This window comes from Lagenorhynchus albirostris, chromosome 2, assembly GCF_949774975.1.
Source record: "Lagenorhynchus albirostris chromosome 2, mLagAlb1.1, whole genome shotgun sequence".
Lineage (NCBI taxonomy): Eukaryota > Metazoa > Chordata > Mammalia > Artiodactyla > Delphinidae > Lagenorhynchus > Lagenorhynchus albirostris.
The window spans coordinates 32584161-32600302 of record NC_083096.1 but is presented as its reverse complement, the minus strand read 5'-3'; the positions used below and the strand labels follow the sequence as shown (position 1 = coordinate 32600302).

The following is a 16142-nucleotide window of genomic DNA, read 5'->3' as shown; positions in this document are numbered from 1 at the left end:
GAAGGGAAAAAGAAAGATCCTGCTTAAATTCTGATGAATGTTTCAAAAGTATTACAGTATCTCAGTTAAACATAATAAGAATACCCTCTCTTTAAGGTCAATGCTACTGTGAAAGTGGCAGAATAAAGAAATCTAGCTGACAAGAAGTAGGCATTATCCAAAGGGCAGTCATTAGATACTAAACAGAAGGCCTTTGCTAAGCCACATGAAAGCAACTAAGCACTGCCATCTTAACCAGGCTTTTTGACATCAACAGGTGAATGGAGAAAATGGACAGTGGTTGCAAGTAGGCTGCAGCAGCCTCTCCAGATGTAAAAACACATTGCACTCCATAGGCACTCATATTCTGGCAAATATCTTCAGACACGTGGACTCCATTTTAATGTGAGACGACTAATTCATTGAACACCCATTATAAGTGTAGGCAATGTATACAACATTACATTATTTAATTCCAATAACTCTGCAGCCTAGGTACTAACATCATTTTCAAAGAAGAAAATGATGTTTATTTAGGGAGGCTGAGCAAACTGTTCAATGCTATTCAGCTAGTAAATGGTAGAAGTAATTTTTTTTTCTTTTGTGGTACGCGGGCCTCTCACTGTTGTGGCCTCTCCTGTTGCGGAGCACAGGCTCCGGACGCGCAGGCTCAGCGGCCATGGCTCACGGACCCAGCTGCTCCGCGGCATGTGGGATCTTCCCGGACCAGGGCACGAACCCATGTCCCCTGCATCGGCAGGTGGACTCTCAACCACTGCGCCACCAGGGAAGCCCAGAGGTAATATTTGAACTTAAAGCCTATGAGATAAGAAACTGAATTCTAGAAGTACAGAGAACGTGTAGGGCAGCTCTCTTTGATTGCAAAAAATAAACTAAAATAAAATAAAATAAGACATGGGCAATGTCCAGATATCTAGATAAAAATCTCTTCCTTTTTTAAATCCTAGAGAGTCTGGACTCCAAGTCAGTAACTTATAACATTGGCTAGGGGTCAAAACTTCTTAGAATTGGCAAGAAGTATGATGTGGCCTCCAAGGAAGGGTCAGAAATGGTATACCTCAAGAGGCTGAAGGCATCTAAAGGACAAGATCTTTGCTCTATCTCAAGCTACTCAACCATGGCCTGCCTGACTGATAGGTCCAAGCAAGGACCTGTAACAGATGCTGAAACCAGGCAAAGGAGAAAATAAGATTCCTCTGGTACTCTCTCCATTTCAATGAGGCAAAATTATCATGGCTCACTGGGCAACTGGGCTGAGCCAGGTAAGCATGAAGCTGGATTTTTCCTTTTCCTTTTTTTTTCTTTTTTCTTTTTTTTTTGCGGTACACGGGCCTCTCACTGCTGTGGCCTCTCCCGTTGCGGAGCACAGGCTCCGGATGCGCAGGCTCAGCGGCCATGGCTCACGGGCCCAGCCGCTCCACAGCATGTGGGATCCTCCCGGACCAGGGCATGAATCCGTGTCCCACGCATCGGCAGGCGGACTCTCAACCACTGCGCCACCAGGGAAGCCCTCATTTTCTTTTAAGAATAGATTATGAACAATTATACTAAAAGTGCATAGGACAGGGTTGAAAAAGTCATCAATAATTCCCTGAAAGAAAACAGAGTGAGTAATCCAAAGATATGGTGGGTACAACTCTCTACGTTATGACTTACCATCCCGTTTGTAACTGTGTACCATAGAGAAGTGCTACATTAGGTAGATGGACTCACCCACTTTTCTTCATATTACACTGTAAGATCAGTCAGTGTGGGGAAGAATTTTATCTTCAACCTTTGCAATCAAAGACTGATACAGAATAAGGGACTTGATTACTGATAAAAGCATTTCTAACATAAACACTTATAAAATAGAGATCTTCTGCCTTCTGTACATTGATACAGAAAAAGGAGGAAAGAATGATCTTCAGAGAATACCACAGTCACTCAACATCATCTCTGGGAAAGAAATGACATTTCTCTCCATAGTCGCACCTCCTTTCAGCGCTTCAGATACTATACTTTACCCACCAGACACAGATATACCAGCAAGGTCTCCAGAAATGTTCCTTCTCTAGAAGTTGGGAAAATAATGTATTTTAACACTAGCCACCTTCCTCCGATTCCCCACCCCTGGTACGGCCTTTACCTTCCACCGGGTTGGTTTTCAGTCTACTGCAGAGATTCATTACTCCTCCATAGTGGACATTGATCTGGTTTATTGCATCAGCTGAACGCAGCTCCATGAGCTTCCTCAGGTCCATTACCGTGCAGCCAAATTCCCCTTCATGGCTCTCAATTATCGAGTTGGCTGGCAAGGCGTGTTCTGTTGGGTTTGTCATTTTGCCTGCTGTTACCAAGCCCCTCAACCAGAGAAAATGTGAAATTCCCCTTCCACTGATCAGGGTCTCTTGCCTCTCTGCCTCACTTCTTCTTACTTTTTGCTTCACTGGGAGCCCAGACGGGAAATAGATCGACTATATCTTGTGCAATAAGCTTCAGAGTAGCAACCCGTAGCCCAGATCCTTTTCTGGGTATGAAGCTTGGCAGTAGGAGGAGGAAGAGGATGGGGGAACTGAGTGGAACTGGACCACGTGTCACGATGATTGGTGTCCCCAGGTGGCGATGGAAGTGGTTGTCCAGGGTAGGTAGGTTCCTAGCTTAGACCAACTTGCACAGATGGAGGTGTAAACAGGATGTGCATGTTACCATGGAGGCAACCTTAGCAACAACCAGCGACTGCGGTGGTAGAGAGGTGGCAGGAGGAGGAGGAAGAGGAGGGTTCCCTGGATACCGATGACAACAGGATCTCTGGAATAAAGATTCAAAGATAGACAAAAAGAAACAATTAGAGCAGCATGGAGATCCAGCATCTGCAAGGGCAAGAGGTACTCATTCTAGCACAGGGTTTAGGTGACAGTTGATGTCTGAGCTGAACTGATAGCTGAGGCCTGAGCTGAGGCCCCTTCCTCCCTGGGAGGCCCCAGCAGCCTGTAGACTCCAATAATTTCAGATACACCCCAGTCTTCATACCTCACCTCTTCCAAACCACGTAACGCAAATCCTACAACTTCAGAAACTTGGAAATAAAAGGTTATGACTTCTAATTGTTCTAATGCACTCCCTGTCTATTTGAGGGACCTGCTATAGAATCTTTTAGTCTGACCTTACTTCTAAGAGGTGAGAAGAGGTCAGAAAAGGAGTCCAGACCAGAGTGATCTGGAGGGTGGCCTGCCAGTCTGCCACCCTCCCCCATACCTTGCACCCTCCCCTACTCCTAACACACACATTTACAAACCAGGAGGACAACCTGGTAGAAGATGCCCAATCCTCTGCAGCCCCTCAGAATACTCAGCCTGATGCTGTATAGAAATTCCTCAGGATGCCGCAGGTGTCAATAGATCAGGAGCTAAGCCCCCCACTGCTCCAAAAAGCTTTTGGGGGGAAAGGATGAGTAAAATGCTCTGTCAGTAGGCGATACAGGGTGGAACCTTTTTACATAAAGGGGACAGAAGGACCTCTGAGGAGGAAAGATAGTGAGTTTGAAGCCTATGAGTGTTAAAGTTCCTCTGGGGTGGCAGGAATACGACAGCTACTGATTCAGATAGAGCCTAGGGCCACAACAAGGTGAGTAGGGGAGCAAAGTTAGTCTGCGTGTGAGTGACACCAGAGGGTCTCAAACCAGCATTTCTCCCCTCAGGAAGGCATGTGTCACCTCTTACACGTGCTCACTAGGGAGAGAGGGTCAGGAGTATGTACAGGTGAGAACAGGGAGGATGAAGGTGAATAGTCTTATCCTGAGCCCCATTCTCAGCATCAGAAAGGGGCTGCTGTGTGGCATGCAGGAGGACTGCCACACATTGGCTATTTAAATGTGAAGGGGCTCTTCTTGAACACAGCACCCAAACACCGGGGGCCCAGCCCCTCTCTAATAAATGGATGACATCCTTGCTTCTAGAAGGTGAACGAGGGAGCACAAGGACCATCAGATAAGGACTTGACTCTTTTATCAATTAATTTTCCAAAAATCACATGTGGCCAAAGTTCCTGCTAATTGTAATCAATCCTGTCCTTGGCAGGTTCCACTGGGATGGAGGTGGTTAAACCCCTCCCTCTCCCAGTCTGCCCTCTGCCTCCTCCTTCTACTATAAATTTTTAGAGCTACTCTGACTTACAAAGGGTTATGCAAGCAGGGTTTTGTTTTGTTGTTGTTGCTATTGTTTTTTAAACATCATATTCCCTTTCTTTTTAGATGTCATCAGAGAATCCTGGGGAACAAGGAGGTCTGGAGTGAACCTGAGGCAGAGTGTCAAACTCTCTTCAATCATACTGGCATAGGGATAGGCAGTACCACAGACTTTTCTCTCCAGTTCACCTTCTTCTCCAAGTCTGGAAGCAGTGGGAAGGGCTATAGCAGCAAGAAGCCCAGCTGACCCTTAAGTTGAACCCCTTAACCTTTCAAGAGGATGTTGAGGACAGTGCTGATTGAGAGCTTAGCTGGAAATCAGAAGATTTTACTTTTTTTTACTCTCTACCCACTGCCATGTTTGTTCTATGAAGGCAGAGATTTTTCACGTGTCTTCTTCACTGCTTTCTCTCCAGTGCCTAGATAAGTACCTGCACAGAGCAGGCATTCAGCTAATTCTTTTGGTTGAATAACCAGTAGTAGACTCAGAACCAGATTCACCATCTTCCCAGGTACCCCTTGGCAAGTCACTTGGCCTTCTTAGTGCTCAGTTTTCTTAGGGCTCAGCTCCTCCCATCTTTATCTGGGGGAAGAATCAGCCCTACCTTTTCACACCATCCTAAGAAAGTGATAAAGGGAAGGGATTATAAATAGAAATAGTGCTTTGAAATCTTAGATGAAAGATGACCAGTGTCCAGTATAGGACACTCAAGTGATGAGAAAAAGCTTAATTTGATCTTAGTGAACTTTTTTTATCTAGCCCTTTAAGCAGAAAAGCAATAATTTCCATGTGCCCCTCCATCTTTCCTTGACAGGGGGAACTCCCACACCCCCAAAAGAATGGAAAATTCCAAGGCAGCTTCATTAGCAGTAACCATTAGCTAGGTTATAACCATTTGCTATAACCACTAGGCAATGCGGCCTTGGATCTCCAGAGAAGTAGGGGCAGTCTGAAGAGATCAAAGAGGAGAGATTCTTCCACTCACACAGACAACCAATGAGAAAAGGTCACTTAAGATTAGAACACATGGGACAAGTAGAAAAGAATGAGGTTTGTCTGCTTCAGGTTGCTCTAGAGACACACATGGAGGTCAAGCACTGAGTTGCTGGCACAAAGTCACAGGGACGGTGCCCATTCGGGACCCTTTCTCAAGCTGGGCTCTCCGCGAAAGTTCTTCCGGAATCCAGAGGCATAGCTGGTGCCGATACTCCTCTCTGAGCTCCTAGAATAAGAGCAACGGCTGAGCTTGCCTAGCCCCTAACCTTATTAGGCAACTGGCAAAGAACAGTATGTAAATGCTCACACAGGCTCAGCCTCAGATGCAACGCTCAGATGCCAGGGAGGTACCACCTCTTGTCAGGTCAGGATTAGTCATTCGGCTCAGGGCCTCCTGGGTGAGGTATGTTCTCACTCCCCGTTTCTAGCGTTTTGCCAGCTTAATGGTGATGGGATGGAAGAGCAAACTCTCACCCCTTCCTGCGGGGGCAAGAAGTCATACTACTTATATGATCATTAAATCATTTTAATTTTTTTCCTCCTAAAGTTCTGTAACATCTGTTCTACACCTTGCAGTGACATGTAAAAGGACTGTCATATCAATTTTACGTAGGACAGCTGTGACTCCCATCTTACAGATGAAGACACTGAGGTCCAAAGACATAAAAAGTGATTTGTTCTTTGGCAAGTCAGTGGCCTTGACTGCCTGGTCCTCTTTTTGTTATACCTTGCTCCTTCCCTCAAGTCTGGACCTCCCCATTTTCTGACAAATATAAGTCCTTTAAAAAGTAGGCAGCTTTGGGTTACAGAGAATACACATAACCACTGAGAGGAAATGCTGACTCTTACCCTTGCTCTTTCTCTTTCAGAATCAACTACATCACATCCCAGGCAATGAGGGTGAAAGAGACCCCCTCCTGTTCCTACACATGCCTGAGAAGCAGACCATCCTATATTTCCTGATGACTCAATATGCAGCTAAGCTCCCTAGCAAGTTCTAAACTGAGGAGCTGCCAGAGACAAAAACCTCATGCCTTAAGTCACCAAACCACAAACAATAGTCAGACACTGTTTCCTCCAATTTTGTCAAGAAATCCCTTACTCTTAACTTTCCTGGGGTGCATCCCCAGGCTATGAGGAAAAAGGGTAACTCCCTATGTAGGGAGTAGGGTATTCTGAGAATCTGAAAGGAACCCACCCCCTGAATCTCCCCTGCCAAAGGCTCCTATTGAATCTGGCGTGATGCATGGGAAGTGAAGTATGAATGGAAAGAGGAGAAAGGAAACAGGAGGGTCCAGGGGCCTAGGGCTTCAGGCTGGTGCAGCACTGCAGCCAGACTTGCCTGGAATAATAAGTAGCTATGCTCAACTCTGGCTTCCGGGCTGCAGGCAGGGGCTGTCCAGTGGAGTGGACTCTCATGCCCTGTCCTCTTCGCTGGGCTGGGAGCCTCTGCTCAGAAGTGAGTCGGTAGCACTCAGAGATGCTGTGTTTGGAGCGTCAGTGCCAGGGAGGGAAGACCTTGTGCGGGTGGGGAGGGGGGTGGCACAGGAGTAGGCTGGGCCCACCTTAGAATGCACCAAACTGAAGTATGAAAGCTGCTTCAAGCCCACACTTCCCCAAGAGAAATCATATATGTAAACTCACACACATGCGCACACACGGTGTAGTGTATAGGCAGCAGCCTAGCATAGCAGCTGATATGTAGTGGTTGGTCCATACATAGTAGTTATTTATCATTATTCCACATATTGTTTCACTGAATCTTCACTAACAGCTCTATAAGGAGGGCACCCCATTTTATAGCAGGGAAATAGAGATTCAGAGAACCAGGATTTGTGTCTTAGTCTGAATCCAAAGCCACCCTGCCTCAAGTACAAGGACAATCCTGTAAGAAAAATGAAAAAAAAGCTACAGGTTTACTTCCTACAGCTTGATCAGAAGACCCATATAAACCTATCTATCTGTCCCTGGCCCACAACCCCTGAAGCCTCTACAACACATCAGGGCAGGCGTAGGGGTAGAGCTACAGCTTGTGAGGGGCAGACACTCCCCACTCCATCCTCACCCCCACACATACGTATCCCCCCAGCCAGAATGCCCTTAGCTCTGGATTGGCATGATTCCAAGTATATCCAGTTCCCACCTAGAGACTGAAGGAGTGGGGCTGAGGGCTCCCTCCACTCCTCTTCTCACACCCAGGGCCTTGCAGCCTGTAGGGACTGGGGAGAGGCACAGAGAGCCCTGGCTCTAGATTCTCTCCCTCCTTTCTCCAGTGGGGGCAGTTCCTCGGCCATTACCTACAGTGTCTTAAGCTTCACTCCTTTTCTCGGCACTGTCATACCTCTTAGAGGGGCTTTCAAGAAAGCTGGCAAGCACCTGAACATGGCAGGCTGCCCAGCGCGAAAACATCCTTGGTTGGCCCTTCTCTCTGAAAGTCTAAATTCTACACGAAGGCTGCTCTGCTCCCTCCTCATTACAGGCCCCTTATTCCCATATCCCAGAGTCTAGCCCACCTGTGCTAGTTCCCACCACTTGGGTGTAGCAGCCATCCTCATCGTGGTTCCAGGTACTCTTTCCCTCCCCATGCCCGCCCTGCCCTAATTGCTCCCCTAATACCTGCTGACTTGCAGAGCAGACCTGCGCACAAACCCTCCTTCAGTCTACTGAGGCCCTTTGGAGGCATATGGGAAGAAGGTCAGAGGCAGAGGATGTTGGCTAAAGTTCAGGTAGTGGGCGGCACCACCTGTCTTCATCAGTAATAGCCATGCTGGTGCCAGGAAGCCAAGTGAGGGCTGAGGCCCCAAACCACGCCTCAGCATGGCATACGGTAGCCTGTGCTTCTGGTCCTGGTCTTGGAACTTGATGCTAATTCTCAGCCAGCCCCTAGGATTTGGGTTCTGGTGGGTACTCCCTTCCTAAAGAGAAAACATCACTTGCTGGTTAGGAGGTGGTATACATGAGGGTCCCTCCCTTACCCTCCCCCTCCCCAAGTCTGCTACCCTGAGAGTGTCTTCTTCAACCCAGCAGCAGAAATGCAGTGCTAGAATCAAAGCATCCATCTGGAGAAAATGTCTTGCTCTCAACCCCTGGGTCTCAGGGGTCCAGAGTTTCCCCTCATCCTTGGAGCCACCTCGTACTTGACCGAATTAAGTCTATGCATACCCTGGATCCAGTCGTCAAGTGGGTACCTCTCCCAAAGAAACTCTCACGCAGGTTCAGAAAAGGGCATGTGTAAGGATGTTCACTGGGGCGTTATCTGTGGTGACAGAGAGTTGAAGGCAACCTGGGATCCCCTCTCCCAGTGATGGACAGGTAAAATATGTGGGCTAGATAAGAGGGGATATTATGCAACAGTTAGAAAGACAGATCAGATATACACACAACAATATTGCTATCTTAAAAATAGTGCTTAGTGGGGGTAAAAAAGGTGCTTTAACAAAAGTTAAAAACACATGCATCTAAAGCAAAACTATACATTTTAAGGGATGTATTTAAACAAAAAGATACATATTAACACATGAGAATGCTGCTCCTAGGCAAGGAAGGGAAAAGACATGGGCTATGGAGAAACAGTGAGCACAGGAAGGGCCTCGCATGGACCAACGATAATACTGGGCCATGAATCCCTAGTATGATTGACTCAATCGTCTGTACCTGAGGTCTGAAAAAAATAAAACATACTATGATGCCGGAGCCTGGAGGGGCTGTACTGTCTAAGATATGCTATGACAATGAGGACAAAACCTATCAGTTCTGGCCAGATGCCTTCAGAGGGCAGGGAGAAGGTCAGGCCCATAGATAGCACAGCCTTCTCTCAACAGTGATACCAAGAATTGACCCAAGGCCGATGACAGTCTCTTCCTGATCATCTGGCCTGTCGATCCGGCCCCTCTCAGAGACTCCAGGAACCAACGAGATGAAGACAGGAAGCTTCACAGCATGGGTTGGGAAACTGAAGCTGGCATGTGTCTAGTGGGGCATTGTCACTCCCCTGCATTCATCCTAATAATAGCATCAACAGATCAAGATGAAAACGGGCAGTCCCTTGAGCCTAGAGCCATAGGGAATATACCCTCTTTTCCAAATACTATGAGTCATACGGGTCCGGGTCACCTCCGCGGACTCCTGTGACTCAAGGGGTGTTGAGGAAACGTTCACAGCAAGCTAGAGCTAAAAAAAAATGTAGAGGATGGAACAGCAACCTCCCCCTTCTTCAGCTGATTAGAGGACAAGAGGTGACTTCAGGTGGGAGCAACAGTGCCAGCCAGGTCTGTTGTCTAATGAAAGGAGTGCTGGCCAGATTGTGGGAAATGCTCAGGATGTGGGTTAGAAGGGTACCTGCCTCTAACACTAAGGTGCAGCTGCTCGAAACTGGGACGGTTAGAGGCAGACCCTTGGACAGCAGCATTCAAATACCCAGTACACACACTCTCCTGGGCAACACAGATTGCCTTTCTTGAGGCTGCTGCGGTGTTTCCACATTCTGGTCCCAAGGGAATCAAGGGGCTTTTTAGCAGCTGGGTTGGATCCTGTGTTATTTTTAGAAACAAATTTCAGCAGAATCACTGCCATGCTCCTGGAGGGGGGAGGAGGGCCAATCTCCCTTGACTACTGGAGTCAGTCAGGATCTCCCTGCTCCCGGGCCTCAGGCTCTGGGCAGGCCTCCGGGTGAGAGGGAAGTTGCCTGGCCTCAGACTGAGGAGGCCACATGGCATCTACCTAAAAGAGACTGCCGGGGCAGCAGGGGCTCAGCAGGAGAGGAAGCAAAATAACATTCCTGTGGGACCCAGACACTAGCCAGAGTGCCACACCCTGGACACCGTGCCTGCCGGCGTCCCATCGCCTCCCCCAGTCCTCGGCCGTCTTGCCGGTACAGCCTACAGAGAGCCAGGCCCCGCCGCTGCCTCTTCCAGGCTCTCTCAGCCCAGCTACTTCCCGGAATTCCCAGGTGAATGGACAAGGACTCCATGCTGAGAAGATGGAGTTCACCAGGAAAGAGAGCTGGGAGCATTCCCGAATAGCTGTCGCCTCACCCCCCAGTTTCACTCTTCCTTCTTCACACAGGAGGCGCTAAGCCAGTTCTGGTCTTTAGAAAGTGGGCAGACCATACTCTCTTGCACTTCTGTTGTGCCTTGGAGCAGTGATCCTGAAACTTGACTGAGCATCAGGACTCCCAGGAGGGCTCCCAGAGTTGCTGGTTCAGGAAGTCTGGGGTGGGGCCTGGGAATGTGCATTTATAACAAGCTCCCTAACAAGAGGATGCTGATGCTGGTCTGGGTACCACACTTGAGAACGACGCCGAGTTTACAACGTCGTGAGACTCTCCAGCAACACCAGGCTAAAGCACTTTGACAGCCTCGACTAGGGGCCCAGTCCCGACATTGTCCTCAGATCCAGCCTGACAGGGGAGGCACAGGAGGCTCTTGTCACGTCTCACCCTCCTTTAGTCCTTCTAGAATGTTGATCTCTGCTTCCATTCATCTTGGGGCAGCCCTCTTTCCCAGAGAGACCCATGATCCTCCCAAGGAAAGCTCCTCTCCCGTGAGTCCTTGAGAAAATAGACTTGAGAGGACCTCCCTGAACAGGCTGCAGCTGAAGCCAAGATTTATTCAGAAGGTTAAAACAAGATACCTGGTGAGGTTCAGAGGAAAACCCAGACCCCTTTCGGGTTCTGGTGCAGCTAAGCACCCTCTGCACTCCTGTTTCCTACTCGGCAGGAGATGAGAGGCGGTGTGGTACCCAGGGGCGGGGGAAACACGGATGCAAAAGACACCCACCACTCACTTCAGGCTCCCCAAATATTACTGCCCCCCAGCACATCTGAATCCCATGCTGCTTTTGCTCTGTCATTTCCCACGGCCCCCGCAGAAGGGCTGGTCTGTGGCCCCTGCGCCACCTCTCGGGGTGGGGTGGGGGGGTGCGTGCCTGCTGTGCTGAGGCCAAGGCAGCGGCACGGGCGCAGCTGATGAGCATCGCCAGCTGCCGTTCTCCAGTTGGGGCGACAGGCTGCTATAAACACTCGTCGAGGTTGCTATGGCAAAGTGAGTCTGCAGCCTGGCTATGGTGGAGCTATTTATGTGCCTGTAATGGCAGAGTGGTCTGTTTTTTATTATTTTACTTTTAAAGTTTTCCTTTCCCAACCCCCTAAAACAGCTTAAAAAAAAAAATGTCAGCACAACTTTCTCAGGAACAAAAAGAGTATGGCCAGACTACAGAGCATGCGGTTTGAGCCAGCAGGGGGAACACTGAAGTGAGGAGTAGAGTAAGTTCCTTTAAAGAAGGGAATGTATGGCTTCTTGCCCCTACATGCCTCTGCCTCAGCTTATCAAGGAGAAAGGCCCAAACTCAGGGTTTTCTCACCTCTGCACCACTCACACTGAGAAGAGACAAAGGCACTTTGTCCTCTTCCTTCCTGTCAAAGGCTGGCTCCAGCCAGCAGCATTCCTCGCATCCCCTTACTCCCTACCAGCCCCCACTGGCTGCCTGTAACATCAGGATGAAGATACGAAGACTTCCACCAGGGGTCGTGGGAAGAGAGCCTCAAAGCAAGCCCCACCCCCTACAACCTGGGTGCAGTGTCACCCAGCATGGAGCCTGGTCACTCCTGGCTGGAGGGCTGCCGGAAATGATCTCTGAGGTACCTCTGAAGAGACACATGTTTCCGCCACTTGTACAGAGAACTTTCATCCAATTCTTACTCCTCAGGGAGCTCTGGGGTGAAGGGATACTCCTGCACAACAAGATTCAAGGTTCTAGTCAGGGTGGTGAGGACCTCTCACCAGCACCAAGGAGTCAGAGGCTGAAGGATGACCAAAAGCGAGGTTGATTTATTCTTGGACACATATGTCTCCAGGGCACTAGGCACTTGGGAAAAGATTTTGGTAGAAATAGCGAGTACCTCCTACCTCTGGCTACTGGATGGGGCACTATAGCCTCCTACCTTCTCCACTCGCCCAGTCAAACTTAGAGTAACAAATGAGAACAAAGAAATGGGCCATCAGGCATAGGCAGATCAAGTGGTGCAAGACAGTGGAACATTACCATGTGGTAATCTCACACACACACATATACACACCCACCCACACACACAACTGAGCTGAAAGTGTGTGCTGACTGATAAATATGCCAGTCACTAAATGATATCTAAGGAATAGAGAGACACCTTCCAGAAACAGCTGCTTGGAAATACAAAAGGTGCTGCAGGATTTTTACCATTCTTCTTTCTCCACCTTATTCCAGTTCCTTTTGGATTGTTATACACTTAGTAGGAGAAAAACCCCACTGCCGATGGGCATATTAATCAGATTAAAAAATAAAGTTAGGGCAGTGTTAAGAAGAGCAAATCTCACAGACTGTTCAATTCTGTCCATCTCAGATTATAAGTGAATGTCTTGCAGATACCACTATGGCTCAGAAAGGCTATCAATGAGAACAGCCCCCAAGGGGAAGAGGGAGGAGGAAGCGGGAAGCTGCTGCTGATTCCACAAGGGAAGCACCCTCTGCTGCCCCAGGAGAGGTCAAAGTCCTAACTGACAGCCGGGTGAGCTGATAAAATCTTGCTGGGAAAATCAGAACTTGGGACACAAATCAGTCTTGGCAGCACCTTGAGGTCAAAAGAGCAGAGCACACATGGTTTCTAGGCTTGTCAAAGCAACTGTCATCAGCATCCCGTTGTTCCTGTAGGGTAGGAAGGGAGAAGGGAGGAGGTGAGGAAAGGGCCCAATCTGGGGCACTGGAGGCTGATAGCATCATAGACACCAGTGTTTCTGTTCCTAAGTCTCAGAGTATTTACTCAGGCTGAGTGGCCGTTACTTGGGAATACATAAAAGACAAAGAAACAGACATGTCTCAGAACCCCCAAGGTAGAGTAAGCTTCCAAAAATCATGGTTAGAAAGAGCATCTATTCAAAAGGGCTCAGATCCACAGTGATGGACACAGGGCCCATTGTTGAAAGAAACAACGGGCAGGCAGAGAGGTGACTCAGCCCCAGCTGGTGGCTGTTTATGGAAATCTCACGGGAGAGAAAGAGGAAGGTACCGTTTATTCTTCTGAGTGAGCAGAAAGGTTGTATCACCTCTCTCTCCCAGTGTCTGTCCCAGCGCCCAACCTAACATGTGGAGTTCATGAATGAACCACCCTTCTCTGCTCCAGTATGCTTTTGTTTCTAAGGGAAGCAGAAAGATGGAAGGCCCAGAAGGGGACCCAATCTGCACAGAGAATCAGTTGTCTGTAAGTCCCTCTTCCCTCTGGGGATATATAGTGTTGGTGTATTGGAGGCACGTCACCCTTGTTCTCCAAGACACAGTCACAGGGCCTTTCTGGTGCAGACAGAAGGGAAACCAGCCATCACTGTAGGAATCATCCGCTCTCTAGGCAGAAGCAAAGGTAAACTATAAAGAATTCAAGTTCTCCTAACACCCATTTGATTCTAAACTCCCACACACAGCATTTTGAACATCACTGCCATACCTCCAAGGAAAAACCTGGGAGAACTATGATGATGGTGGTTGGGGGGAGGCCTGTAGGAAGTGGCAAAAAAGGGTGTTTTCTGGGTTATTTTTGAAGCACTGAGCTACCAAAAATCATGGGAAAAATACCCAGCGCCAATCTCTTTCCACCTCCTCATTTTTCTCTCTATACCTCATTTCCAAGCCTCTCACTTTGTTTTTTCACATCTCTGTATATCCTTTTCCCCATCTCTCCCTCTCTTCTTGCCTCCTTCCTTCTCTCTCTCTCTTCCTCTCACCTCCTCTATCTTCTATCTTTAAAGAAGGGAAAGGGATATACAGAGATGTGAAATAGATAGCCTCTATCTATCTATCTATCTATCTATCTATCTATCTATCTATCTATCTCAATCTCAAAATCTCTCTCATTCTCTCTTTTCCACATCTCCAAGGACAACCTAATTGGACAGAATTCCATTCTCCTTACCTGGGTAATTTCTGAAACCAATCAGCCCTGTCAAGTCCACATTGGCTCAAATAGCGAAAGAGTATGGAAGTGCTGAGAGGCAAGCCGGGAACTCATGGGGCTGCCACAGCTAGCGCCAACACAGGGCTGATCCGTGTCATGGGTCATGGATGATGGGCCCAAAGGCACACAGGATGAACTCTATGAACCAATCTGCATTCTCCCAAATCTACCTGGAGCTTGCCTGGATTAAGTCGAATATGTAGTATCTAACCATGCTTGAAGCAGAGGCAAACACTGAGGACTCAGAAGTGAGAAGCCCTAACAGAGGTGGGGGGAGAGGAAGGATATGAGACTATTCCTATGGATTAAAAAGTAAAGTCAGGATTTAGTATGCTCAGCCGTTCCCAATCCAGTATAAATAGGAAGTGGCCTGATGGAGGAAGAGGCTGGGAGATCAGACCTTGTGCTACAACTGGACTCTGGATCCTTTCAGTACTCCCACAGAAGGTGAAAATTCAGAACTGAACATGATAAACTAGTCCTACCCAACCACAAGCTGCAAGGTGGCTCCACTATTCCACCTAAATTCCACTCTGAGCCTATAAAACTGGGGCTGGGTATAGACAGATGGAGGCAAACATTCAGCTCCCTGGTGACATGGCCACCTTCTCCTAGCTCTCCCCACCACCTGCAAGGATTCAAGGATTTGCAGAGGGGACCAGAGGGGGAGCAGCAGAAGGCATCCTAATCCAGCAGAGCTAGAACTCTGTAGGCATCTCACACTATTTACCCAACATTTGCTTCTGCAAAGGTTTGTGGGAGCTCCAGTCTCACATGCCCTGGCCAGCTGTTCCAAATCAGTTAAGACCTCTATCTCCAGAGAAAATCCTTTTCAGTGTGGGGGGGAGGGGTCAGTGCCCTCCCTTCAAGGCTTCAGCCACTAAACCCTCCCATTGCAAGCCTCCAAGTCCAAAGAGAAGCCAAGGACAGGCCAGCCCACTCTCTCCCCTCCCACCTCCAGCGGCCAATTCAAGCAAGAGGACTCCTTGTGGGGGAAGTCCCTCGGCAGTGAGGCTATGGAAACTTTGCCGTCTAAGGCTGTGGAATTCTTCTACCGGGTTCCTGCAGTCAATCATCACAGCTCCCTGGATTCCCTACTTGGGGCTTTAAAAGGTAGCACCAGAGCAAGAAGTACAAACATGTCAAGAAGAAAAAGAAAAAAAAGTTGGTGTGAGCTAAAAGATAAGCACCTCCAACAGAATTTTCTAAGCAACCGAGTAATTGTGAGAAGGGAAAGGAGAAAAGAGCATAAGAAAAATAAGTGTGGACAAGACACTCCGGAATACACTTCAGGATTCCCAGCTAATGCTGCCTGTATTCATACTCTGGGTCTTACAGGGACTGTTGCTCCCACTCCTAACCAACTTGTAAAAGGATTATATCAGGGTTGGTTTGTTTGAAACTTTCTTCTTTTAGCAGAACTGAAAATTCAGAGGCTCCTGTCCCACTTTGGAAAAACGTGTTAGAGACCTCGCAGCTGTGAGTACAAGGCTTTGGAGCATTAACTTCCAAGGTGGTAGAAGTGGCCTCTTAGGCCAAGTTGCCATGGTTTCCAAGAGAACAAACAGAATATGGCCCTAAAGAGGGGTAGGAGGGTGAACTGCCTTTTTTTTCCAATGAGAGTAGTTTCAAGAGCTAAGACAGGAGGGGCATATCGTAAAATGAAGAGAAGTTTACAGAAGGTTACAGGGGACAGAAAATGGACTTGATAGTCCCCATTCTTCCTGGGGAGGCTAGGGTGAAGGCCCCATTTTTAGGATGATAAGGCACTATGTAGGGGGTGAAATAAACCTAGGAATTACCCAGGAAGATGAGCAACTTCTCTTCAAATGCCCAGCCAACCTAACCTAGGAGGCAAGGAGAACAGAGGCTGAAACTGAGTTGCTTTGGGAAAGGCAAGGACCTCCAAAGCCTCTGAGTTTTGCCTGCAAGAGACAGGTGAGGCAACTATCCCCAAAAGTGACACGTAGAGGTGCTGTTCCCCAGAACTGAGGCCCACCCCA

General features: G+C 48.3%; 1 protein-coding gene across 8 annotated transcripts in view; it reads right to left on the bottom strand.

Moving 5' to 3' along the window:
• ATP2B4 (ATPase plasma membrane Ca2+ transporting 4) overlaps positions 1-16142 on the bottom strand; it is a 104421-nt gene that overhangs the window by 58488 nt on the left and 29791 nt on the right. For all 8 annotated transcript variants that reach the window (XR_009536739.1, XM_060129054.1, XM_060129072.1 and 5 more), the window contains exon 2: positions 2129-2790. Coding sequence is in view for 7 of the 8 variants with exons in the window: in XM_060129054.1 (XP_059985037.1) it covers positions 2129-2321 (193 nt within the window). In the remaining variant the exon portion in view is untranslated. The remainder of the gene's footprint in view (positions 1-2128; positions 2791-16142) is intronic.